This window comes from Malus sylvestris, chromosome 13 (assembly GCF_916048215.2).
Source record: "Malus sylvestris chromosome 13, drMalSylv7.2, whole genome shotgun sequence".
In the NCBI taxonomy this organism is placed as follows: domain Eukaryota; kingdom Viridiplantae; phylum Streptophyta; class Magnoliopsida; order Rosales; family Rosaceae; genus Malus; species Malus sylvestris.
Window position 1 is genome coordinate 19,276,990 of NC_062272.1, and position 27,506 is coordinate 19,304,495.

The window sequence follows — 27,506 nt, forward strand, 5'->3', positions numbered from 1 at the left end:
GATCTAGACTTGAGACCAAGGATGGACCACCTCCAAGTTCTTTGCTCTTGGAACTCCTTGAGCCTAGCCTCCCTCCTTGCCTCCTCCACTTTGCTAGAATGAGTGCTCTTTGGTTCTCCTTTAGTCTCCAAGATTGAAGACCTCTAAAGATCCACACCCACTAGTGTAGTAAGATGGATGGAGGAATAACCAAAGGGTGAGACGATGATTAGCTAAACCCCCTTTGGTGGCCGGCCTTGTGTGTGTTTTAGAGAGAGAGATGTTTTTCTTCTTTTGTGAAAAAATGAGCACACAAAACCCTAATGAACTTTTCACTATAAAGTTCCTTTTATATCTCAAAGAAAACTAGCCAACCACTTGACTTCCTCTCTCTCCCTTTCCCTCCATTTGGCCGGCCCCTTTAGTGTTGTTTGGGCTTTGGGATTTTACTATTTCAAGTCATCCTATGCTTAAATAAAAGCCCAATGGGTTTGGGCTTAATGGCCCAAATGAACCCGAACTTTTCTTTAAGCCCAAAACGATCTTTTATCGCTTTTATGATTTCTTTAGACTTTCTAATTAATCACAACACTTAATTAATCCAATTAATTATTTCCATCATCCATTAGTTGTCTTACTACAAGAGTGTATCGGTGTACAATCATTTTAGGTTTTGATTAGCAAGGCAGTGAGGTGATTGGCACCAATCCAATTGATTATATTTAATCCAATCACTTAGTGAATTAAAACTTACTTTTAATTCTCCTTCTTCTTTGACGACTACTTATTTAGTCATCTAGAAGAACTCACAAGCCATGAGTGACATCTAACCATATATCATGGCTACCCAAGCTAATGTAGAATTTGTTCGGAGAACCTATTCAGTTGGAATTACAATGTAATTCGATCATTCTCTAAAACAATACTCTCAATCACACTATTAGGGTATGGATATATTATGTCAAACCCCTAATGTGATTATTCTATGTTATATGATTCAATTGAGTCGTATACGAACACTTTCCTTTATTACGCTCGATACTTCGGCCGAAGATTCCCGAATCATATCTTAGAGTATTGATCCTCTCATAACGAGGATTAGAGATCCCTTGTTGCAAATTTACTTGCCTCCATGGCTAAGTGGCTTAACCCCAACTAAGTGACTTTGACATAATCAAAGATCAAGGACTTAACCACAAGACAACTATGATGCCTCAGGTCAAAGGGCTACTTACATTATTCCAACTATTAGAGTTACATGCTTGACATGTGAGTAGACCTCCATGCAAGTACTCTCGTTCGATTATGTTCAGTGAACTCATTCCCTTAATGAGCACCTACATACCTGTCTTAATGTCACTACACGAATGGGATGAGAATTTCCATCCTTCCAATTGAAGGGGACATAGTATGTACTGGTCTTTGCATTGTCAGTATCCCTTTGACAATCATAAGACCAGGAACCTTTCGGACATGATGGTTATGTGAAGAAGGTCTCTGTAGTCTAACATCATTAGATTACTTCTTCCATCGATCCATTGTCCATGGATTCATTATTTAGGACATATATCGTTTATTGAGATAGTCCTAATTAGTATCTTTGCCTTTTGATGTATAAGAGTCATCTATACACACATTCATTGTCCTGAAAGGTTTCTTCCAAAGATTGACTTTCAGGGCATATTTCCAACACAACCTCTACCAAGGAAACATGGGAGAAGCTTCAAACCTCTTACAAAGGAGCCGAACAAGTGAAAAAGGTTCGTTTTCAAGTATTAAGATGTGAGTTTGAATCTCCATAAATGAAAGGGTCTAAATTAATCTCCGATTATTTCTCAAGAGTCTTAGCTGTTTCCAATCAATTAAAAAGAAACGGTGAAAAGTTAGAAGATGTTAGAATTATGGAGAAGATACTACGCTCGTTGAACCCCAAGTTTGAGCACTTTGTCATGACGATTGAAGAAACTAAAAACTTGGAAGAAATTATTATAGAACAATTAATGGGTTCGCTACAAGCATATGAACAGAAACATAAAAAGAGGCAAGGGAATGATGAGCAGCTCCTCAAGATGCATGTTTAGCCAAAGAAGAAAGAAGAAACCTTCGACAACGAAAGAAGCCAATACGAAAGAAGTCGTGGCCGAGGTCGCGGACGTGGGTGTGGATATGGACGTGGACGTGGTTGGAACTTCAACAACCACAGTAACTACGAAAGAGGAGAAAGCTCAACAAAAGGTCGTGGAAGAAGACGCTCAAACTTGAGGTATGAAAAATCTCAAGTTTAATGCTACAAGTGTCAAAAGTTTGGGCATTATGCTTGGGAATGTAGAGCTCCAAGCAACAAACCTGATGAGAAGGTCAATTATGTGAAAGAAGAAATAGAAGAGAATGGTTTTGTGCTAGTAGCATGTAAGAACAATGATGGAGACCAACACTATACATGGTACCTTGACTTCGGCACCATTTACCACATGTGCAGAAGAAAAAACATGTTCGTAGAGCTCAATGAATTGGTGAGTGGCAACGTTTCTTTTGGAGATGAATCCAAAATACCTGTAAAAGGAAAAGGTAACATCCTTATTCCCAAAAAAAATGGCGGTCACCAATTAATTTCAAATGTCTACTACGTGCCCAATATGAAAAGCAACATTTTGAGCTTGGGTCAACTTTTAGAAAAAGGTTATGATATTCATATGAAAAACTATAGCCTTTTTCTTAGAGATGACAAAGGAAGATTAATTGCCAAGGTGAAAATGTCAGAGAATAGGATGTTTCTTATGAATATTCAAAATGATGTTGCAAAGTGCCTCAAAACATGTTACAAAGACACATCCTGGCTTTGGCATCTTCATTTTGGGCATCTTAACTTTGGGGGACTGGAGTTATTGTCCAAGAATGAGATGGTGAAAGGCTTATCGTGCATCAGTCACCCTGACCAAGCTTGGGAATGATGTTTACTTGGGAAACAGTTCAGAAAAAGCTTTCCAAAGGAGTCGACCACAAGAGTCCAGAAGCCACTTGAGCTCATTCACACTGATGTGTGCGATCCAATAAAACCAAGCTCTTTGGGTAAAAATAATTAATTCCTTCTCTTCATTGATGATTTTTCAAGGAAAACCTGGGTGTATTTCTTGAAGCAAAAATCAGAGGTATTTGGAGCATTCAAGAAGTTCAAAGCTGCTGTAGAAAAAGAAAATGGTTGTAAGATCAAAGCCATGAGATCTGATCGAGGAGGAGAATTCACTTCGAAGAAATTTTAAGAATTATGTGAAGCCAATGGAATTCATCAAACTATCCTCGACATGGCTCGAAGTATGCTCAAAAGTAAGAGATTGCCTAAGGAGTTGTAGCATGCGCTGTTTACCTATCTAATCGGTCTCTAACAAGAAGTGTGTGGGGAAAGACTACGCAAGAAGCATGGAGTGGAAGAAAGCCAGGTATCTTTCATCTAAGAGTTTCTGGAAGCATAGCCCATGTACATGTACCGATAAGAGGAGAACCAAACTAGACAACAAAAGTGAGAAGTTTATCTTCATCGGCTATGACTCAAATTCAAAAGGCTATAAGATGTATAATCCGAACAATGGGAAGATAGTGATTAGTTGAAAGGTGACGTTCAATGAAGAAGGAGAATGAGATTTTGGCTCTCATGCAGGTGATATTCAATTCTTTCCTCCGTTTGAAGAAGAGAATGAACAAGGGATGATGGAGCAAGCAAGAGAGGTTCAACAAGAATCCACTACTTCACCTGTTTCACCAACATCAACCAATCATGGTAATTCACCAGCATCAGCATCATCAAGTGGGAGTCTAAATGAAAGAGAAGTACCATGCACAAGAAGTCTACGAGATCTCTATGAGGTAGCTGAAAGACTTGATAATCTTACACTTTTCTGTCTCTTTGTTGATTGTGAACCAGTTGATTTCCAAGAAGTAGTGCAAGATACTAAGTGGAGGAAAGCAATGGATGAAGAAATTGAAGCAATCCAGAAGAATGATACATGGGAACTCATTATTCTTCTGAAAGGACACAAAGCCATCAGAGTTAAGTGGGTGTATAAGACAAAGAAGAATGCCAACAGAGAGGTTGAAAGATACAAGGCGAGATTAGTGGCGAATGGTTATAGTCAAAGAGCTGGAATCGACTATGATAAGGTATTTGCACCCGTTGCTCGATTGGAAACTATACGATTACTAATTTCTTTGGCAGCTCAAAACAAATGGAAGATTCAACAAATGGATGTGAAGTCTGCTTTCCTAAATGGAGTCCTTGAAGAAGAAGTCTACATTCAGCAACCGCCAGGCTATGAAATCAAAAGGCATGAAGACAAAGTTCTAAAGCTAAAGAAAGCCCCCTATGGGTTAAAACAAGCACCACAAGCATGGAATAGTTGCATTGACAAGTACTTCCAAGAAAACAACTTCACCAAGTGCCCTCATGAACATGCTTTATATGTCAAAGTCAAAGATGGAGATATTCTAATTGTGTGCTTATATGTGGATGATCTAATCTTCACTGGAAGTAATCTAAGCATGTATGAAGAGTTCAAGAGAGTGATGACCAAAGAATTTGAGATAACTGACATAGGGCTGATGGTATACTACCTAAGCATTGAAGTCAAGCAGCATGAAGAAGGCATTTTCATCTCCCAAGAAAGCTACACAAAGGAGATACTGAAAAAGTTCAAAATGGACAATTGCAAGCCCATAAGCATGCCAGTGGAGTGCGGAGGAGTCAAACTAACCAAACATGATGAAGGAGAAAGTATTTTTCAAGAGTCTAGTTGGAAGCTTGCGCTACTTGACATGCATAAGACCAAACATTCTCTATGTCGTCGGATTGTCAGTTGCTACATGGAGAATCCCATAACTACACATTTGAAGACCGCCAAAAGAATTCTTCGATATCTTAAGGTACTGTTAACTTTGGCTTGTTCTATTCAAGTTATGATAACTACAAACTTGCTGGATATAGCAACAGTGATTGGGTAGGAGATTCCGATGACAGAAAAAACACTACTAGATTTGTGTTCTTCATAGAAGACACTGCATTTATATGGATGTCGAAGAAGTAACCGATTGTCACTCTCTCTACCTGCGAAGTTGAATACGTAGCTGCTACCTCATGTGTCTGTCATGCAATCTGGCTGAGAAACTTGCTGAAAGAATTAAGCATGCCACAAGAAGAGCCAACAGAGATCTATGTTGACAACAAGTCTGCAATAGCTCTAGTAAAGAATCCAGTATTCCATGATAGGAGTAAACACATAGATACCCGTTATCATTACATAAAAGAGTGTCTTGCAAATAAGGATGTGCAAGTGGAATACATCAAGTCACAAGACCAAGTCGCCGACATATTCACCAAACCACTTAGGCAAGAAGACTTTGTTAGATTGAGGAACACAATTGGCTTCACAAGACAAGATTAAAGGGGGATGTTGAATTGTAATCTTGTCTTGGCCCAAGACATGGATCCAGCCCATGTTGCAAAAGGCAACATAAGCACAATGGATGATTCATGCAAATGCTAGAGAATTCTAGAAAAAGCATGTATGTTGAATGCATGCATAAAATATCTATAGTGAGAAGTGAGAAGTGAGAGTGTCAAGTGATGTAACAACCAAAAGAGCAAGTAGTGAGAAGTGAGAGTGTCAAGTGAGAAGTGAGAAGAAGCAACAAAGCTTCTAAGAGTGTTTGAGTGTTTCCTTTTGTACTAAGTTTGTGAGTGAATATAAATCTTGTGTAATACTTTGAGTATTCTTTCTTTCTCTTACCTATCAATTCTGCTGTATTACATTCTTCTTTGTGAGATAAACATCTCCAAAGTAGTGAAGTCTTTTTAAGCCCCAACACACGACTGGTGGTGGAAGCACTGGAACTGTCATGCATGTATTGCTATCTCCTTGATTGTCTGTGTGTTGTTTAATATAAAATATTTTTTATTTTGTGTATAGCGTTCCCCTGAAAGATGATTCACATATGGTTTTAATTTTGAATTCTCTTGGTTCAGAAATTTACGCATTCTAGAGGACACAGCTAAATATCATTTGAATCTTGATCTCAATTCTGCTTACTAGGATCCCAAAACTCGGTCCATGCGTGAAGATCCTCTCCTGATGCTAACGCGAATGAGAAGTTTTATGGAGTGAGTTGTCGAACTCATAATATTGTTTATTTATTTTTTTAACTATGTGAATGTGACAAAAAATTGATTTGCCAACTTGCCATTTTTACAGGGAGATAACAAGTATAGAGCGAGTGGGCAAGCTCTAGAGTTCAAGCAGCTCAATCTTCATGCATGGAAAGCATTTGAAAAAGGGCAAGACATTCACATGCAAGCTGCTCCATCTTAAGCAGAATTACTGTATAAGAATTATATGGTCATTAAGGAGAAGTTGAAGTCGCAAATGAAAGACGCCATTATGGAGAAGTATGGCAATGCTGCTACTGAAGAAGAACTTCGGAATGAGCTCCTTTTGGGACAGTCTGAGAAACAAGTTGAATATGATCGTGCTGGCAGAGATGTAAATGGCATGGTATATATAATATTAAATTCTTTTTCAAATCAGTTCCATTTTGATATCTTGCCTTGCGTTAAAGATCTTTTTACCTTTTATCTGTATGCAAAATAAGATAGGGGGAAGATTGTGTCTGTGTGCATGTCTTATGCATCTATAATTTTTTTACACAAATTAAGTCTTATTAACAATTTTACTGGCTTCCATTTCTTTTTGAACCGTGATAATAGTTTACCGTTTGATGCTGCTCAACCATGGAGGCAATATATCTTTTACGAAGATTGATGGAAAGATATAAAGAGGGGAAAAAGGATTTACACATGGTCTTTATAGATTTGGAAAAAGCGTATGATAAGGTCCCAAGAGACATTCTCTAGAGGATTTTGGAGAAGAAAGGAGTACGAGTAGCATATATCCAAGCTATAAAGGATATGTATGAAGGAGCAAAGACTGCCATAAGAACTCATGAAGGACAAACCGAAAGCTTCCCCATAACTGTAGGATTACATCAAGGCTCATCCTTAAGTCCTTACCTTTTTGCGCTGGTAATGGATGAGTTAACAGGACATATTCAAGATGATATTCCTTGGTGTATGCTTTTCGCAGACGATATAGTGTTGATAGATGAAACTCAGGAAGGGGTATATGTGAAGCTTAACCTTTGGAGATAAGTGTTGGAATCTAAAGGTCTTCGCCTAAGCCGATCAAAGACATAATATATGGAGTGCAAGTTCAGTGCAAATGAAGGCCAAAATGAGTTAGGGGTGAGGATCGGAGATCAGGAAATACCAAAGAACGACTGTTTTCGCTACCTAGGATCTATCTTGCAAAAGAACGGAGAATTAGATGGAGATCTCAACCATAAAATACAAGATGGATGGATGAAGTCGAAGAGTGCATCCGGCGTGTTGTGTGATCGCCGTATGCCACTGAAGCTCAAGGGAAAATTTTATAGGACGGCAATAAGGCCGGCGATGCTGTATGGCACAGAATGTTGGGCAGTGAAGCATCAACACGTGCACAAAATGGGTGTAGCGGAGATGAGGATGCTTCATTGGATGTGTGGGCACACGAGAAAGGACAAGATTAGGAATGACGATATCCGAGGTAAAGTAGGAGTAGCCGAAATTGTAGGAAAGCTGAGAGAAAATCGGTTATGGTGGTTTGGACATGTGCAAAGAAGGCCTACTGACACTCGGGTTAGAAGATGCGACTACGGGACAGAGGTTCAGGGCCGAAGGGGTAGAGGAAGACCTAGGAAAACTTTGGAAGAGACTTTAAGAAAAGATTTAGAGTACTTGGATCTAACGGAGGACATGACACAGGACCGAGCACAATGGCGTTCTAAGATTCATACAGCCGACCCTACTCAGTGACTTGGATTTTTCAAGTCTCCAACTGAGAAGTTTTCCTCACTCGAGAAATTAAGGGAACACTACCTCAACCTACATGCTTCACTCATAAAGCTTTAACATACAAGCTTCAACAAAAGAAAAATTCAAAGAACTTAGTGAAGAAGGATTTGGTGTATTTAACACAATACGTTGAAATGAAGCAAAGCTTATTTATTGATATCTCCGATAAGTTACAAATATGTACATATACATGAGTTAAAATAAACAAACAAGAGAGGGCCTTCACAAAGGTTGCTTAGGAGAAGTCTCAGCAGTCAGTAGAGCCCCAGAAAGAGAAGGCACCGGAGGGTGATCACTCGGAGCCTCAGTACTGGACAAAACCCTAGAAGGAAGAGGCATCGGAGGTTGATCATTTGGAGCTTCATTACGCGGTACAACCCCAGAAGACGAAGGCAATAAATGCTTTTGGAACAAACCCACAAACCTCTGATGATCAAGTAAAATCTGACCATCAGATTCCTTCACCTGGTCAAGCTTCCTCTTCATGTTTGTAGCATAGTCATGTGCGAGCCTGTGCAACTGTTTATTCTCATGCTTGAGCCCTCTAATCTCTTGCTTGAGACTCATCACTTCAGGCGCCAATGATTCAACTTGGCGGGTTCGAGCAAATAGGCGTTAGGCCATATTCGACACAGAACCTGCACATTGAACACTGAGAGCCAGAGAATCCTTAACAGCCAACTCATCAGACCGTTTGGAAAGAAGTATGTTATCTTTGGGAGTGAGAATGTTCTTGGCCACCACCGCAGCGGTCATATCATTCTTTATCACGGAATCCCTAACGGTAAGAGGACCAGTAAGGGATAAGAAGGATGGGCGCCATATGTTGTCTAGAGAAGGCGCGGCTACCTCTTCACCAAGGTTTAAGTCAAAACGACGGTCGGAAGGGCCAGACATTTTCAAAGGTGTTGAAAAGAGAAGAGGTCGGACAAATCAAGATCTTAGAAATGCAAGAAGGGAGCTTCTACTGGTGGAGATTCAAGTGTGCTTTAGAACTTAATGCCAGCCTCTATAAAAATCTGCACTCGACGGAGCTTCAAAAATCGAAGAGGCGCCTGCTCATAAATCGAAGAGGCGTTTGCTTTCTCAAAAGCTGGGCTGCTCAGAGACCACGAGGGCCGATCTCAGAAATCGAAGAGACGCTTGCTTTCTCAAAAGCTGGGCTGCTCAGAGACCACGAGGGCCGATCTCAAAAATCGAAGAGGCATCTGCTTTCTTAGCCTTGTCAGCATCTGTCACATGCACACTCAGCTTTGCGGAAAGTACGGGCAATCTGTCAAAGATTTCTGGTGAAGTAGAAAGCACGTGAATCTTACTGTTTAATCATCCACTTTCCACACGCAACATCAGCTCATGGGTACTACATATAACTTTGCCAAAGATCTCTGACAAAGTTTAGACACGTGAAGCTTTGCAGCTCCCACTACATCTCTATGACCAAGAAGGGTAAAAGAATAGCAAAGAAACAGCACTAACAAAGTTTAGACACATAAATTTTGAAGGTTTAGCTACCATATTATTACCTGCAAGGGTAAAGGAACAGCACCACTGTTGGATAATTGGAAAGTTCCTGTGTGTCAACCTCTGTGCTCCGTGGCAAGGTAGACTAGCAAAAATGCCCAACCATTACTCACATTCAAGAAAACACTCCCAACAAGATTGCTTGCTCCAAATTCGAAGAAGCATCGCCCTCCGAATCACAAGAGCCAGACTCCTAACAGGATTACTTTCTCAAAAATTGAAGAAACACCGCTCTCCGAATTTCAAAAGCCAGACTCCTAGCAGGATTGCTTTCTCAAAAATCGAAGAGGCACCATTCTCCGAATCTCAAGAGCCAGATCCTCGACAGGATCACTTGTTCGAAAACTGAAGAGGCATCGCTTTCTCAACTTCGAAAGCCAGATCTCCTTGGATAAAGTTTGTTTGTAATCTTCACACGCAACATCAGCTTTTCAGATACCACAGACCACTTTTTCAAAGTGCTTTGACAGAGTTAAAACATGTGAAGTGGGCAGCTCCCATTCCAGTGCTATGACCAAGAAGGGTAAAGGAATAGCATTACTACTTGTTGTTAGAGATACTCCTATATATGTCGACCTCCATCCTCAACAGACAAGCAAACCTTTAAAAATGCTCAACCCTTCCTCATATCTGAGAGGGCAATCCCAACGAAGCTTCTTGAAATACTCAGCTTTCTTTCCCCCAGATAATACCTCTACAAACAAGCTACACCAGAGCAAGAATATCTCATATCATTAAGGTTAAAAGCAAGAGTATCCCATATCATGCTTTTTCCCTGTCTTTTCCTTTGGCCTTGTTCTTACCTGCAAGACAAGGAGAAAGAGAGCAATCAGTCAGCACTTGGAATCAAGCTTCTAGTAAAGAACTGACTGCCTGGAACCCCTTACCTTATTACTTACCTGGCATTGCTCTCGAGTAATCATCTTCAACATCTTATGCTTCTAGAGAAGATACCATATTTGCCTGAGGAACAGATAGGGCCAGTGAGAAGGATACAAGGAAGCATGTGGAGATAAGCGTAACAGAACACGTGCCGATACTTCCACTACTTTGTCAATAGCAAAAAGTATCCCATATCAGCAGGGTTGAACGTACTCTAGATTTGATGGACTTGTTTTGACCCTCAAATTCTTCAGTCGGCCTTATACTCTAGAGGTAACCAGAAAACCCTCCAGCCCAGTTCAAGAATAAGCCTGTGGAAAGTTAATTCTTCAAAAGCAAAAGTATCTCATATCATCTCTTTTCCTTTTCTTCTCTTTATCCTTTATGCTACCTGCAAGATAAGGAGAATGAGAACAATTAGCCGGAACTCGAAATCAAACTTCTGATCTGGGACTGATTGCTTGGAGCTCTGATTGATTACCTTGCTTGTCACCTCTTTCAGCAAATCCCCTAGCTCGACGACTTGGGGGACTCCTACTACGTGGTTTGTATCGCGCTTGACCACGCCTGAAACTACAAGTAAGCTTCAAGTGAAATTGATACATTACCTTGTGCATCTTCACCAGTTAAAGATACCACCCCTGGACGGAGGAATAGTACTTCCAGAGAAGATGCCACATCTACCTATGAGACAGATAAGGCAAGTGAAGACAATACCACACTTCGGTACTTAGAAGTTTCATATTACTCAGCAGCTTGGATCTTGCAAGTCCCCAACTGAGGAAATTCCCCTCCAACCAGGAGGCCAATCACAGAGCGACACGTGTCGACATCAGAAGCCAATCATAGCGCGACACGTGTCAACATTGGAAGCCAATCACAACACGACACGTGTCAATGTCAGAACAAGGCTAGAAACTCTCTTCTATAAAAGGAGATCATTCTCCCAAAATATTTCCTAATGCCATTTGTACTAAATCATTCACTTGTACCCACTAAAGGAGAGCTTGAACCTATGTACTTGTGTAAACCCTTCACAATTAATGAGAACTCCTCTACTTCGTGGACGTAGCCAATCTGGGTGAACCACGTACATCTTGTGTTTGCTCTCCTGTCTCTATCCATTTACATACTTATCCACACTAATGACCGGAGCAATCTAGCGAAGGTCACAAACTTAATACTTTCTGTTGTACCAAAGTCCTCACTGATTTTGTGCATCAACAATCTTCAAGTCCTTACCTTTTTGCATTGGTAATGGATGAGTTAACAGGACATATTCAAGATGTTATTCCTCGGTGTATGCTTTACGTAAACGATATATGATTGATAGATGAAACTCAGGAAGGGGTAAATGCGAAGCTTAACCTTTGGAGAAAAGTGTTGGAATCTAAAGGTCTTCGCCTAAGTCGATCAAAGACAGAATATATGGAATACAAGCGGGATGGATGAAGTGGAAGAGTGCATTCGGCGTGTTGTGTGACCGTCGTATGCTACTGAAGCTCAAGGGAAAATTTTATAGGACGGCAATAAGGTCGACGATGCTGTATGGCATAGAATGTTGGGCGGTGAAGCATCAACACGTACACAAAATGGGTGTAGCGGAGATAAGGATGCTTCGTTGGAGGTGTGGGCTCACGAGAAAGGATAAGATTAGGAATGAGTGGGTTGGACATGTGCAAAGAAGGCCTACTGACGCTCCAATTTGAAGATGTGACTACGGGACAGAGGTTCAAGGCCGAAGGGGTAGAGGAAGACCTAGGAAAACTTTGGAAGAGACCCTAAGAAAAGACTTAGAGTACTTGGATCTAACGGAGGACATGACACAAAACCGAGCGCAATGACGTTCTAGGATTCACATAGCCAACCCCACTTAGTGGGAAAAGGCTTTGTTGTTGTTGTTGTTTGATGCTGATATGTTGTTGCTAGTCAATATCCTAATTAGATTCCTGGATGATTGATCTAAATTATTTTGGAGCTATTTAGGTAGGTTCTTTCTCACACCTTAATGTTAGATTGCCGGAGGGTTTGAAAGATTATGCTCTTATGCATGATAAGTATTTTTGTCAGTGAATATGTGTGACTAAAATATTATTGGATATCAAATGTCTTTTAAGGAAATTAAAGCAAGTGCTAGTTTGTTAGAGCATCATCTATGGTCCAGTAGTCCAATTGGTCTGGTGTAGACTTTTTGGAAGGAAATTAACAGTTTTTTGTTCTGATTTTCCTTTGAAGAAGACATCCCTTCTAAAGAGTAAGTATGAAGAGGATGTTTACATCAATAACCACACAAGTGTTCGGGGATCATGGTGGAAGGATCACCAATGGGGATACAAGTGTTCTAAGCAAACAATTCGAAATAGTTATTGCACTGGTGCAGCTGGAATTGAGGCGGCCAAGGTAGCAGCAGACCTAATGAAGGCGAACATTGTCCACAAAGTAGCCTCTGAAGGTTTGTATCTTTCACATATATTTTTGTTTATTTATTTAATGTTTGTGAATATTGTTTTTATTGTTCACCCAGAGCGCTTTATCTATATGAAGTAATTTCATCTGATTTCATTTATTGTGGTTGATTTCAGCACTTTCTTTATTTTGTTTGTTCTTGTTGATTTCAGCATTGTTTATTATGATTACCCTAGTGTACTAATTCTTCAAATTTGTTGCAGAGGCCCCTGTTCCAACAGAAGAAAAAAGGGCTGCTACCTGGGGAGCTAACACACCCGATGACTTGGTCCTTGACCAGAAAAAACTTGATGATGCTCTTAAGAATGTCATTTCGTGGGCTTCATTTCAATTTACTACTTTTAATGTCACGTTATATATTTAATTTAAGATATGGCTCAACTCACATCACCACCAAACTAGCCATTATGCTTCTGGACTTTATTGATTGTTTATTCATGCGCGTCTTTTTCCAGGAGGATGACAGAAGGACGGCAGAGAAGGATGAAAGAAAACGCAAATATAATGTTAAATCTGACGATGAGGTATAAATAATTACTCATTATGCTTCAATTGTGTTTACTATTCTTATTTTTAGTGTTAGGTTTCTTTTCTTTGTATGAAGTTGCTCGAGTATCGCGACTTCTCAATAAATGTCTTTACACCACGGCATGCATTTTGTAGGTTACTCCTGAGGAGATGGAGGTGTATCGGATGAAAAAGATACGTCATGGTGATCCCATGAAAGAATTTGTGCATTAAAGAGTCAACTGTGTTTTGCCTTTCATCTGGGTACTGTAAGGTGTAAGCACATAAATCTTAATTAGCATTTTGTCGATTAAGCTTCGAGAAATATTTGCAGAAACATGCAGTTGTCTTAGCTCTTTGGACCTAGCTTTTTTTTTTTTTGGTACATCTTAATCTATATATAAAGCTGGAGGCTCAATTTGGTGTTACTGGCTTCGACAAAAATAATTGAACTAAACTGCCCCTCAGCCAAAAAAATTCAAAACCTGCCCAAAATAATATATCAAATCATGCAAGGATAAGTTGGTAATTTGGTCATCATAAAATATAATATAAATATAAATGGGGAGAGAGAAAATAGTAAACAAATGACAAAATTTTTGGTGCCCACGTGATGAGGAAGAAAAATATAATAAAAATAAGAAAAATCATGAATGTTGTGTTCAAAACATCTTAAGAGGCGTGTAGTGGCAGTGATAAAAAAAGAAAATAACGAAATAAAAAATATTGAAGCAATTTACGCATATAAATACATTTAAAATGTCTAAGTCGAGTGTAGCGCTGTGATTCAAAAAATGCATCTTGCACGCGGTTGTTTATTAAATATTATTTCTCAAATTTTAAACATTTAAGAGGTGCGTAGTGCCGGTCATAAAAAAGTCTCTCGCACGCGCATAATAATGTGATTCAATTCGTTGTCAAATAATCATTTTTTTAACAAACGATGTTATCTAAACTAAGGGGAGTGAGTGGATTTAGCCTCACAATGGGCTAGCAATAAGTTGTTTATTAATTTTTATTTTCCTAATGTTAATGTAAATTCAATAAAATGTAGATGGAAATTGAAAGACCGTTTTTATTAATATGGATTTAGCTGCTTTAATTAGTTAAAAGACCGTTTTTATTAAATGTATTTATTATTCATTTCCATGTACATTAATAAATATATTTAAAACATGTAAATCGCGTGTAGCACGTCGTGATTCAAAAAATGTCTTATGTGTGGGCATGAGTGCATGGATGCTAGTATACTGTGAATTATGGTGCATTAATACATTAGTTGTGAATGATTTATAGTAGTGGGAAAATCCTAGGATACTAACATACAAATATGTGCAAGGGGCTTGTAGCATTTGAGTTTTTGTATGTCCGATTCAGTCATCTATTGGTAATTGCTAGTGTAAAAAAAACTGAAATGCTGGCCTCCTACACAACTATATTTTATTTCAGCTCATTGATTGAATAAAACAAAGCAGAACAAACAACAAACAACAACCGCCACAAAACTTTATCCCACAAAGTGAGGTCGGTTGTATAAATCTTATAACGCTATTGCGCTTGACTTTGCATCATATGTCCGCTAGCCCCTAGTACTCTATATCTTTTCTTAAAGACTTGGAATGTCTCTTTCTCTACTCCTTTTGCCCTAAGCCTCTTTATAGCTGCATCTTCTAACAAAAGCATCTGTAGGTTTTCAGTTCACGTGTCCAAACTACCTTAGCTGATTTTCTAGCATCATAACTTTAATTGCTGTCACTCTTACTTTACCTCAAATATCCTCGTTCTTAATCATACTCTTTGTTGCGTGCCCACACATCCAATGAAGCATTGTCATTTCTGCTAACCATATTTTTTGCACGTTTAGATTTTCGACTACCCAACACTCTATGCCATAAAGCATTACTGGTCTTATTGCCATCCTATAAAATTTTCTCTTGAGCTTTAATAGCATATGACGATCGTACAATACACTTGATGCACTCTTCAACTTCATCCATCTAGCTTATATTTTATAGTTGAGATCCCCATCTAATTCTCCACTCTTTTGTAAGATAGATCTAAGATAGCAAAAGAGTTCGCTTTTTGGTACTTCATGGTCTCCAATCCTCATTCCTATCTCATTTGGACCCTTTTTCACTGAACTTGCACTCCATATATTTTTTCTTTGACTTACTTATGTGAAGATCTTTAGATTCCAACACTTCCCGACAAAGGTTAAACTTCGCATTTACTCCCTCCTGTTTTTATCTATCAATACTATATCATCTCCGAAAAGCATACACTAAGGAATATCATCTTGAATATGTCCTATTAACTCGTCCATTACCAATGCCAAAAAGTAAGGACTTAAAGTTGAGCATTTGTGTAACCTTATGGTTATTAGTTTGTCCTTCATGAGTTCTTACTACGGTCCTTACTTCATTATACATATTATATTATTTATTGTTTAGATATATGCTAATCGGTTACCTATGATCACAACTAAACCTCTCAAAAGGGGTGAAGATGTGCAAATTTATGTATTTATATAAAACACAAGTTTCTCATGGGAAATCAATGGTTGGAGTTTATCCAAATCACGTACACTACTTACAACCAAATTTAGACTCACCATTTATTCAATAATCGACTTCAACAAAGTAATGCATTATATATTAGACATAAATCATTTCATTATTTCAGATCCACACACAAAATCTTTAATCTTAAATTTTCGATCGATTCACCAATCCACAATAAATCATTTCCATTTATATGAAACCCCGCAAAAAAGAATTAAATAAAAATTAAAAGAAAACCTAAAACTTTCTATGCATCTTCACACTTTCTGCAGAAAACCACTGTATTCGTCAAACCCCGAAACCCAAAAACCAGCAAACCTCCAAGCTTGTTCAATCACTTCCATATTTTGTATTGGAAAAAAAATGAAACTAACCAAGGTGATAAAGCTAATTATAATTAATTTAAGAACTGCGAGCCAACATCTCCTGGAACTCAAGAAGGGATTTCTCCTTCTGAAGCTTCATGTCTTGCCTAAACTTGTGAATGAACTCCTCCGCTCTTTCATCCACCACCCGCAGCTGAGGCGACTTAGCAACCACCGCCTGCCACGCATCTTCAACGCTATACATACTCTTCTTATCTCTTGTCACAACCTTCAAGTCATCGTCCACATCGACTGCCTGTTTTCCTTTGCTCGTTTCTGCTTGCTCACCAAAATGTGGATCCTTCTTGGCGTCCACACAGGCGGCAGGCTCTTCAAAGAGCTCGTCTATGTGTATGGCTGCCGTATTCTTAGTATGATGAAGCTTGTTGTGGTACTGGTAGCTAGATCTTCCCTGTGCATAATCAATGCGGGATTCAAAGATATAGTGATGGTTATAGTATCGGTTACTAGGGAAGCCAGAGGAACTTCTGGTGAGAGCGCAGAGTTTGGATGGGATAAGAAAATGAAACTTGCTCCGCAAGGCACAGAGGCGTCTGGCGGTGGTTTTGATTGCCTTGGGGATGGTGAGCTTGTGGAGTTTCGATTGTACTTTAGCGGTGAAGCTCCTCCACGCCCTCTTCCCGCAGTCAAACTTCTTTGCCAGCGTCCGGCGTGACATAGAATTATTGGACCGTAACGAAATCATCGTTTCCTCTTTACACAAAAACTTCGCTGGAATGATAAGGCAAATGAGGGTATGATCTATGATGGTTCTTATGGAAGAAGCTTTGATACCTTACTTTTCTGTTTTGCTCTAAATAAATTTTCTCGTTTTTCGTTTAAATTTCCGGAAATGCCATTGTAGTCACAGCAGCCAGCTAGGTTTGGTATTGCTGTGCTTTGAAAAAAAACTGCTTCTATTGTGCGGTAAGAATAAACTCATTTTTGCTGCTTCACGTTTTCAGCTTTTTTCATCCAAAACTGTGAAAATAAGATGTGTTTTAGTGTTTACCCAACGCCTTTTTTAACTCAATTTTTTTTATATCCACTTTTTATAAAAGCACCTTTGTACCAAATCAGTACTAAGAAAGATTTAGCTTTTGGAATGAGAATGGCAAATCGGCAATAAAGAAATGAATGATGAGTTGGTTGCCTAGCCTAAGTGGTTTCAACTTTCGGCAAAGCTTGGAGGCCCCAGTTGAGCACTTGGAGCAAACTTGGGTCCTAAGTTTGGTGGGAAAAGACGGTCAACCAAAGAAACAAATGATGTTTTAGTATCTGGAAACTTTTGAGTTGTATATGTGGTGGGGTTTCCAGCATGTCACGTTGTGTTTCTTGTTCAGTGGGCTGCAGAAGTTGTGTGATTTGGGAAGAGATCCTCTCCAGATCTCTCCCACCAGTCATTCAATCTATTAATCTGAATCTTTAAAATTTGATCAAACGACTACAAATAGAGGGCCCCTTTAAAAGTTATATATATACACAGACCCTTTATGCAAATGAATCCTCATGTTTTGAAAAAAAAAAAGGGGATTAGGTGTGAGGCCCACTCCATATCGAATTTCAACGATCCGAACCGTCTATTTTATAAGTCTCGATTCATAGATCTTCCTTACAAAAATTCAATTCAATCCAATACCATTTTCCTATTTAATTATCAAGATCAAATTTCTTTGTTTCTTATATAACAAGTATTCGTTCATTTCTTTGAACTCAATTAGATGTCTTAAATATTTCTGATTTGGCTAATATTTTGCAAGGATGATCTATGAGGTACAACTTGAAAAATAGACGGTTCAAATCGTTAAAGTTCAATGTGGTGTGAACCTCACAACTAATCCCCATTTTTATATAAAAAATAGGGATCGCGTCCCTTAAAGGTTTCCTATATATATATAAATGGTTCTTTATATAAAAAATAGGGATCTCGTCCCTTAATGGTCCTATATATATATATATATATATATATTATTGGGCACATTTTAGTAATATATATGTGCAATTATATTTTATTATATCAAATATAGATAAATTAATATTGAATCAAATAACATTTTATTTATTTATTTTGTAGGTAAATTATTTTGCATGTATTATTACATATATTGGGAATATTTTAAGATAATTTAGCCAAAAGTCAACAAAAACTTTACAATTTAATCATATATCAATGACATATTTTTGTTTTGAAATTAATCAATGATATATTTTTATTAATTAGAGATAGGTCAATAATGAATGTCACATGTGCTTTATGTCATTACCAATGGGGATGAAGGACATGGTGAGAAGAGCAATCACCAGTGCAGGGAGGGCAAGCAGAAGAGGAGGAAGAAGAAAAGTGGGAGACAGTGACTAAGCCTTCCATGAAGTGGCAGTATAGAGGTGGGCCCAGTATGTACCTGCCTACGCACATCCCACCTATCACCAACCCTGCCTTCACTATCAACGGACTCATCGCTATCTCTCTCTCCTCAGCTTCTAAATTTGAATTGGAATTAGCAGAATTGGGAATCGGTGACGTCGATTCTCAATGGTTCGACTGCCGGTGTTTAGTTGGGACTTGTGGAGATCAAAGACATGTGCTTTCTCATATATGAAAGGCTGTGTAGTTCTGTAACTTCTTAAGGTCTTTACATCTGTAAAGCACAATGGGGTGATGATATTGTAAAGTCAATGTTTGAAGAAAGAATTCATTAAGTCAGGAAAACATTTAGATACCAATGATGAAACTTGAGTAGGATAAAAAAATATTTTTTTGTAGTCGACTTGATGTATCAAAGAGGAAACAGTTTCGCAAATTCTTGGAGCTTGACAATTTCGATTGCTAATTAAGCAATTGAAACTGTTTGGATTTTTTTTCTCACCCCTTTCATGAAACTGTTTGCGTACACATTCGTGTTTTTTCAACCATCATTTAGGCGCCTATAACGCGAAAACAGACATTGTGGTCAACAATTCAAAATCAGAAAATGCAGACTTCTAGGATCAACAATTGAAAACCAAAACAGAAAACGAACATTGTGTTGCAGTGTCTGAATCCAAATGTAAAAAACAAAACATGAAATGAACACTGCGTTGCAATGTCTAAATCCAAATGTAGAAATCAAGAGTCACGCGAGGTGTTAAGCATAGAACGCATGTGAGTGATGCAAAAAATAGAACCAGGAAACGGACACTTCAACACAGTGTCTGAATCGAAAAATAAAAAAACAATACCAGGTAACAGATACTACATTACAATGTTTGAATCCAAATGTAAAAAGGGGCACGTATGAGGCATGTGAGTGATGGAAAAAACAAAACTATGAAATGGACACTGCAACACAGTGTCTAAATTCAAATGTGAAAAACAGAATTAGGAAATATGAGACATCTGGTGTCGGTTGAAGTGGGTGCCAGCTGTAATGTCAGATTTTGTAATTTTTGTTTATTTTAAATGTATTTAAGTGTCACAAATATATGATTGACCTATTTATAATTAACATAAATATTGTTGATCTATTGTCAATATGGTAACTTTGTATTGATTTTATACAAAATCACCCAATATTTTATTACTAACACATATGTCCAAATAATTTACCTATATTTTTATGTAAATTACTCCATAGTCCCTTTTTAGTTTTCATTTGGTAAGAAAATGACAAGATTAAATTAAAATTGTCTAATTTCATTCAAATTTGGAAAACAATTATGAAATCTAAAGGAAAGTTTAACATTAATGTTTATTTATTTATTAACATACAATTTGTTATGATATATTAATATGCAATGAATTTAAATATTAATACATTTTTTTCATTAATCCCTCCCTTCAAATCTGCGTAGAATTAAATGTATACATTAAATTGTAATTAGGGGCATTTTAGGCATCTGGAAAATAAAAAATGTGTAAAGTCAAACTGTAGACATCGAAATTTCGGTAAATAAATGTTGACCGATAAATCAAAGTGTTAACGCTCATGTATTACATAAATTTTACACGTAGCGTGCGACTCAACGAAAATTGAAATGAGTTGGAAAAGTCATCAAATAGGACACGTGTCAACACCTGGCAGAAACGACTTATTTCATCTAGGATATTATATTCAAAATTAGGCCTTGGAAAATTCTATAAATACAAGCCCATTTCATTCATTTGGGGGAACCAAAAATCATTAGGCAAAACTCTTGAAGCTCTGAAGCTCTGAAACTCCGAAGCTCTCAAGCATCCAGGTTCCCGAAGAATCAAGAAAGCGTTCTTCGTTCATCGTTCTTCCAAGATCAAGCCCGACGGCCCTTGGATCAACAATCATCCACCTTCAAGCCCAAGCCTCAACGGCCCCTTGAAGAAAGCGTTCATCGTTCATCAACTGTTCATCCTCAAGGATCAAGCCCCAACGGCCCCTTTGGATCCACAACACCAACAAATCCGCTCATCCGCTGTTCATCAAGCCCAAGCCCCGACGGCCCTTGAAGAAAGCGTTCATCGTTCATCACTGTTCTTCGAGATCAAACCCAAAAGCCCTCGAAGATCCGTTCAAGCCCAAAAGCTCTCGAAGATCCGTTCGTCACTGTTCTTCAAGTTCAAGCCCAAAAGCCCTCGGAAATCCGTTCATCACTGTTCTTCGAGATCAAGCCCAAAAGCCCTTGAAGATCCGTTCATCCTCGTTCATCCAAGATCAAGCCTCAACGGCCCTTGGATCAATCGCACATCCCACAAATCAACACCTTACGGAGATCGAATCAGAGGATCAAAATAGAGAGAGATTGTAACCCAAAATCATCAAAACACAAATATTTGTTTGTGCACGTTGTTCTTGTCTCTTTCGTTTCAGGAATTTTCCGTGTTCACAAATTGGCACGCTCGGTGGGACAATCTCTACCTCTCATCTCTTTCTCCGTTCAAGGAATCCAAGCACACCTCAAAGTCAATGGCATTAAGCAAGGGACAAGCCATTCTCGCAACCACTGAGGGAAGGATCCTAAGCACTTCTGCCGCAAACGGACAATCCATTGGCGCCACAACCGCTCCTCAACATGCCACTTCAAAATTAGTGCCGCTAAAAGAGCAAGGGGAGCATCCAAGGTGTGAGTCTGTCATCAACCTGACCTCGCTGGGGGCACCGAAGCATGATGCTGAGGCACATAAGATGACATCCCAAAGCAGCCAACGACGTTCTTCATCAGCATCCTGGATGTCTAAAGGAAAGTCACGTCTATTGGTCGCACAAGTCATGACTATCCGCGTTACCTCCGTTGAAGAACAACTGGCTCAGATGAATGAAGCAATCGCAAGGCTAACCCGAACTGTGGAAGAAAAAAACTTGCAAATCGCTGCACTCGTCAGCCGACTGGAGCCACAGGACGACGAGAACCCTAACCCAGAAGATGAGCCTCAGGTGGAGAAAAACGATGCGAAGCCCGAGCCAGACCAAGCAGCGGCACTCATGGGATCTCTTTCTATCCAGCAGCTGCAAAAGATGATCACCAACACCATCAAGGCACAGTATGAAGGAAGCTCAAATACCTCCGGGTTGTACTTAAAGCCGTATTCAAAGAAGATCGACGCCTTAAGGATGCCGAGGGGTTATCAACCACCAAAGTTCATGCAATTTGATGGAAAGGGAAACCCGAAACAGCACGTTGCCCACTTCGTTGAAACTTGCAACAACGCAGGAACCGAAGGGGATTACCTCGCCAAGCAGTTTGTGCGCTCGCTGAAAGGAAACGCCTTTGAGTGGTACACGGATCTGGAGCTTGAGTCCATCAACAGTTGGGAGCAATTAGAGCGGGAATTCCTCAACCGCTTCTATAGTACCCGCCGCACTGTGAGCATGCTAGAGCTAACGAGCACAAAGCAGTGGAAGGACGAGCCAGTCATTGACTACATTAACAGATGGCGCACTCTAAGCCTCGACTGTAAAGACAGGCTCTCGGAAACCTCTTCAATCGAGATGTGCATCCAAGGCATGCAATGGGGTTTGCAATACATCCTTCAAGGCATTAAACCGCGGACCTTCGAGGAATTGGCCACTCGCGCCCATGACATGGAGTTGAGCATCGCCCATCATGGGAAGAAAGAACCGATCGCCGACTACAAGAACGATAAAGTTCTTGGGACAAAGGTGGAAAAGGCTGCATGGAAACCCACCAAGGAAGCGATGACGGTCAACACATCTCCCGTCAAAATATCCACACGAGGCAAGGCGATTCAAACCGAAGCTTTTCATGATCAAGAGATGCGTAGACGCACTTTGAAGGAGCTTGAGGAGAAGACTTATCCATTCCCCGACTCTGATGTGGTTGCCATGTTAGATGACCTGTTGGACAAGAAGGTGATCAGTCTGCTTGAGTGCAGACGGCCGGAAGGGATGAATCGTACCGACAGTCTAAGATACTGTAAATTCCACCGCTTCATCAGTCATCCGACAGAAAAATGTTTCGTGCTGAAAGATCTCATCATGAAGCTAGCTCAGAAAGGAATCATCGAGCTAGATCTTGAGGATATGGTGGAGTCAAACTATACCACCTCCACTTTTAGCTCTTCCGACTCAAAGTTTTCACCTCAACCGCTGGGGGCATCCTCCAAGACAAGCAAAATTGAAGGATGGACTCAAGTCACTCCTAAGAAATTGCACAAGAAGCATACGTCTCCTCCACATGTCCGCCAATTGGAAAGGGGGCAAAGCAGCTCTTGTCAACCTTCAAAGCAACATGAACGTGTTGAAGATGATGAAATTTCGACACATAGATCGTCCATCCCTATCACAATGCGTGATTTCTTTCCTGAAGACTTCTTCAATCACTCGGTCAAGGCTCCTTGCTATGAAGATTATGAGGAACGCCTCTCCAAAATTGCTTGACAAATTCACCAAAGCTCCTTGTCTGTAAGAGCCTAAACTGCAAGACACAATGCTCCTTGTTCGCACGAGCCTAAACTGCACGAACCAAAAGCTCCTTGTCCGCACGAGCCTAAACTGTAGGACACGAGGCTCCTCGCCTGCACGAGCCTAAACTGCATGGCACAACGCTCCTGATCCGTACGAGCATAAAAGGCGACATCAACGCTCCTGATCCGCACGAGCATAAAAGGCGACATCAACTCTCATGATCCGCACGAGCATAAAAGGCAACACCAAATGCTCATTGTCTGCACGAGTTGAAACTGCAAACGACAAACGACACCAACACTCCTTGTCTGCACGAGTTGAAACTGCAAACGGCACCAAAAGAAAATACCAAAAAAAAAAAAAAAATGTATTTGAACTACGTTACGACTTGATCTCTTCTTTGGAGGGGTATGTAGGCAGCTCGAATGTTCAATTTTTTCGAGTTCAGTCACATCAAAATAAAAAAAAGAATAAATGTTTTATTAAAGAAGGTTAATTTTATCACAAATTTATTTTGTTAAGAAAATTTGCAATTTTCTTTGTACAAAATTAAATTACAGTTTCTTCAAAAAAAAAAAAAAAAAAAAAAAGTCAGCAAAAGGCCCAGTCTCACCAAAGCCCATCACTTCTTAAACACATAAATGTGTTTAAACATGCTGTAATGCAGATTCCTCTCCCTCCAGGCCTAGGCCTAGGCCCAGCTCTCAAAGCCCAAATCCAAGCCCAGGCTTCCTTCCAAAGCACAGAGAGCGACGAAGGCGGTGAGGTCGGGGTCCGGATTCACCAAACCCGACGGCTCCCCGATTTCCTCCAGAGCGTTAATCTCAATACAATCAGAATCATCATCACACTCCTCCGTTGGCCATATATTCCCTTTCCGCTCACCACGGAAGAAGAAAGTCAATTCCAGTTTCTCCCGATCGACCTTCCAGTTCAACTTGGGGGAGTCAGAATGCTGGACCGGTTCTTAGGGCTTCGCCGGGTCCGTCAGATCCAGAGGGCGCTGCGGCACGGAACGGTGACTTTTCTGTGCTTGTTCTTAACCGTTGTCGTCCTGCGCGGCACAATCGGCGCCGGGAAGTTCGGAACACCAGAGCAGGACTTCAACGATATCCGCGAACGCTTCTACACTCACAACCGGCGCGTGGAGCCCCACCGAGTGCTCGTGGAAGCCACCCCCGAAACCAACCAAAAAGACGCCGACCCGGCCGGCCAGTCCAACAACTATGCCGAGTTCGACATATCCAAAATCCTCAAAGACGAACCGACAACTTCATCCCCTTCGTCTCTGCCGCTGAGGTGGAACGGTTTTACTTGACTACGGAATATCCGCATCTACCCACTTCAAAAGGTGTTGCAGCCGTGAAGGATAAACAGTTAACTGCTTCTAAGAAGCAGCAGCAAGATGCATCATGTAGGGAAGCCGCTGCTACAAAGAAAATGCAAGAGCTTATGCGCCAATTTTCTGTAATGTTCCGTCAGATCACTAAGCATGACTGGGCGTGGCCCTTTATGGTTCCTGTAGATGTTGAAGGTCTGGGATTGCATGACTATTATCAAGTCATTGAGAAGCCCATGGACCTTGGTACCATAAAAAATAGAATGGAAACCAAGGATGGTAGTGAGTATAAGAATGTCGGAGAGATATATGCTGATGTGAGGTTGGTTTTCAAGAATGCAATGAAATATAATGATGAAGGTGAGGATGTCTATGTGATGGCCCAATCGTTGTTGCAAAATTTCGAAGAAAAATGGCTAAAGCTTCTGCCTAAAGTTGTTGAAGAGGAAACAAGACGAGCAGACGAGGAAGCAGAGGCACGGCGAAACATGCAACTATCTCAGGGTGCTGCATTTGCCAGCACGGCTAAGGATCTAAGCAATGAGCTTTTTGAGATTGATGTGTATTTGAGGAACCTCAGACAAACAGTGGTTCAGAAGTGCAGGAAAATGTCTTCGGATGATAAAAGAAAACTCGGGACAGCTCTCTCGCAGTTATCTGCCGAAGATCTCAGCAAGGCTCTAGAAATTGATGCACAGAGTAACCCCAACTTCCAAGCAACTGCGCAAGAAGTGGATCTTGACATTGATGCTCAGTACTTGGCGGCGAAAAAAAGGAGGGCAGGTGCACATAATGTGTTCAATGGAAGAGCTGATGCCGTCAATTGGCACATCTGTCTCATCTCCTTTGGTGCTTGCTCTCGTAATCTCCCAATCAGATTCGACCCTCCAGAACATCGGCAAGCTTTACTCTGATGTACCTCATCCCCCCTCTCCCCTTTCGTCACCTCCGTCCGCTGGACCCCGCTCCCTCTCTGCCGCGATCTCCTCTCCACCGAGCCCTCCAGCTCCCACCTCCTCCTCGCCGCAGGCGACCGCCAGGGCCGCATCGCCCTCCTTGATCTCCCACCTCATGTATTCCGCCAACGATCAGCGCTCCCAGGCGGAGCTCCTCTTCAACCTCTGCAAGCTTGCCGTACTCTCCCCCATCCCCGGCGCTCAGATCCTTCAAGCCGTCTCTGCGGTTGGGCTGGAGCCACATACGGGCTTGAGGTGGCTCATCAATACGGTGTTCACGGGCAAGCTGGTGTTGTTTCAAACGACATGAATGGGCCCATCAACAATGAGCGGCAATCCCCTTCTGCCCATCAGTTCCAAGCAGTAACGGCGACGGCAAAGTCTCCGACATCAAGGCTGCACCGCTCTTCTCTTGCACCCTCCTCCGTCTCTTGCCTCGCAGCTGCCACCAACTTCAAAGACCGCTGTCAAACGACTAGCCGGTCATGAAGCTCGAAGCACCATCTTCTCGGCCTCCTTGCTCCGGTCCTTGCAAATTCCTCTACCCACCACCCAAATTTATACAGAAAAAATATATTAAAAAAAACAAAAAAAGGGGATGGTGGAGCAAAGTGGTGCTGGCACCACGTGAAAAAAGAAAAGAAAAGGGGAATGGTGGATCAGCACCATGTGAAAGCAAAAAAAAAAAATTATATATATATATATATATATATATATATAAAATAAAAAATAATAATAATAATAAAAAAAAAAAAAAAAAAAAGAAGGTGGATTCTTGGTGGCTAGCACCATGCAAAAGAAAAGGGAAGGGTTTTGGAATGGTGGATCAGTCCACGTAAAAAATAAATAAATAAATAAAATAAAATAAAAAAAATATATATATATATACACATACATGATATATGTATGTATATAGCAAAAAAAACGCATAGAGAGAAATAGAAGGTCTATTTTATTTATTTTTCTGGAAATTTTACATAAATTTGCATTATACATAAATTAAAAAAAAATCAAATCAAATCAAATTTACAAGAGGGGATATTCAAGGACGATCAGGTGGCGCCTCACAACTCAGCAGAGCTCCAGGAAGAGAAGGCGCCGAAGGTTGGCTGTTTGAAGCCTCAACAGTCGGTACAGCCCCAGAAGACGAAGGTAAATGCTGCTGGAACAAACCCACAAACCTCCGATGATCAAGTAAAATCTGACCATCAGATTCCTGCATCTGGTCAATTTTCCTCTTCATGTTTGTGGCATAGTTGTGTGCAAGCTTGTGCAACTGTTTATTCTCATGCTTGAGCCCTCTGATCTCCTGTTTGAGACTCATCACTTCAGCCGCCAACGATTCAACTTGACGGGTTCGAGCAAATAGGCGTTGGGCCATGTTGGACACAGAACCCGCACAGTGCACACTAAGAGTCAGGGACTCCTTAACAGCCAACTCATCAGACCGCCTGGAAAGTAGTCTGTTATCTTTGGGAGTGACAAGGTTCCGGGCCACCACCGCAACGGTCATATCATTTTTCATCACCGAATCCCCAACGGTAAGAGGACCAGTAGGGGATATGAAGGATGGGCGCCATATGTTGTTTGGAGAAGGCGGGACTGCCTCTTCACAAAGATTCAAGTCAAAACGACGGTCGGAGGGTCCAGACATTTTCAAAGTGTTGAAGGAAGAAGAGATCGGATAAATCAAGATCTTAGAAGTACAAGAGGGGAGTTTTCACAAGCGAAGTGTGCTTTGAAACGAACTGCGTGCCTCTATAAAATCAGCACTCGACGGCATTTCAGAGATCGAAGAGGCGAGCTCAGAGTTCGAAGAGGCCATTCAAAAATCGAAGAGGCAAGCTCAGAAATCGGAGAGGCATCTTGCTTTTCCAGACGCGTCAGCACCCATCACACGCAAACTCAGCTTTGCGGAAATCACGGGTAATTTTTCGAAGCGCCGATCCCAGTTATCGAAGAGGCACCAGTCTTTTTCAGCCGCGTCAACACCTGTCACATGCACACTCAGCTTGGCGGAAATTACGGACAATTTGTCGAAGATTTCTGATAAAGAAGAAAGCACGTGAAGCCATATAGATCAATCACGCATTGGTTGCCGACATGAGTGAAAGAATAG

General features: G+C 40.5%; 2 protein-coding genes and 1 pseudogene across 2 annotated transcripts; 2 read left to right on the forward strand and 1 right to left on the reverse strand.

Moving 5' to 3' along the window:
* Positions 1-13,525, forward strand: part of LOC126596271 (pre-mRNA-splicing factor SLU7-A-like) — a 29,216-nt pseudogene extending 15,691 nt beyond the window's left edge.
* Positions 13,526-15,921: 2,396 nt separating this feature from the next.
* LOC126596272 (uncharacterized) lies at positions 15,922-17,042 on the reverse strand. Its single transcript, XM_050262796.1, has one exon. It carries the CDS (start codon positions 16,921-16,923, stop codon positions 16,255-16,257), a length of 669 nt encoding a protein of 222 aa, XP_050118753.1. The 5' UTR covers positions 16,924-17,042; the 3' UTR covers positions 15,922-16,254.
* A 7,396-nt stretch (positions 17,043-24,438) lies between these two features.
* On the forward strand, positions 24,439-25,697 carry LOC126595322 (transcription factor GTE1-like). Its single transcript, XM_050261656.1, has 2 exons — positions 24,439-25,214; positions 25,309-25,697. The coding sequence occupies exons 1-2, from the start codon at positions 24,533-24,535 to the stop codon at positions 25,695-25,697; spliced, it is 1,071 nt and encodes a 356-aa protein (XP_050117613.1). The 5' UTR covers positions 24,439-24,532.
* Positions 25,698-27,506: the final 1,809 nt, after the last annotated feature.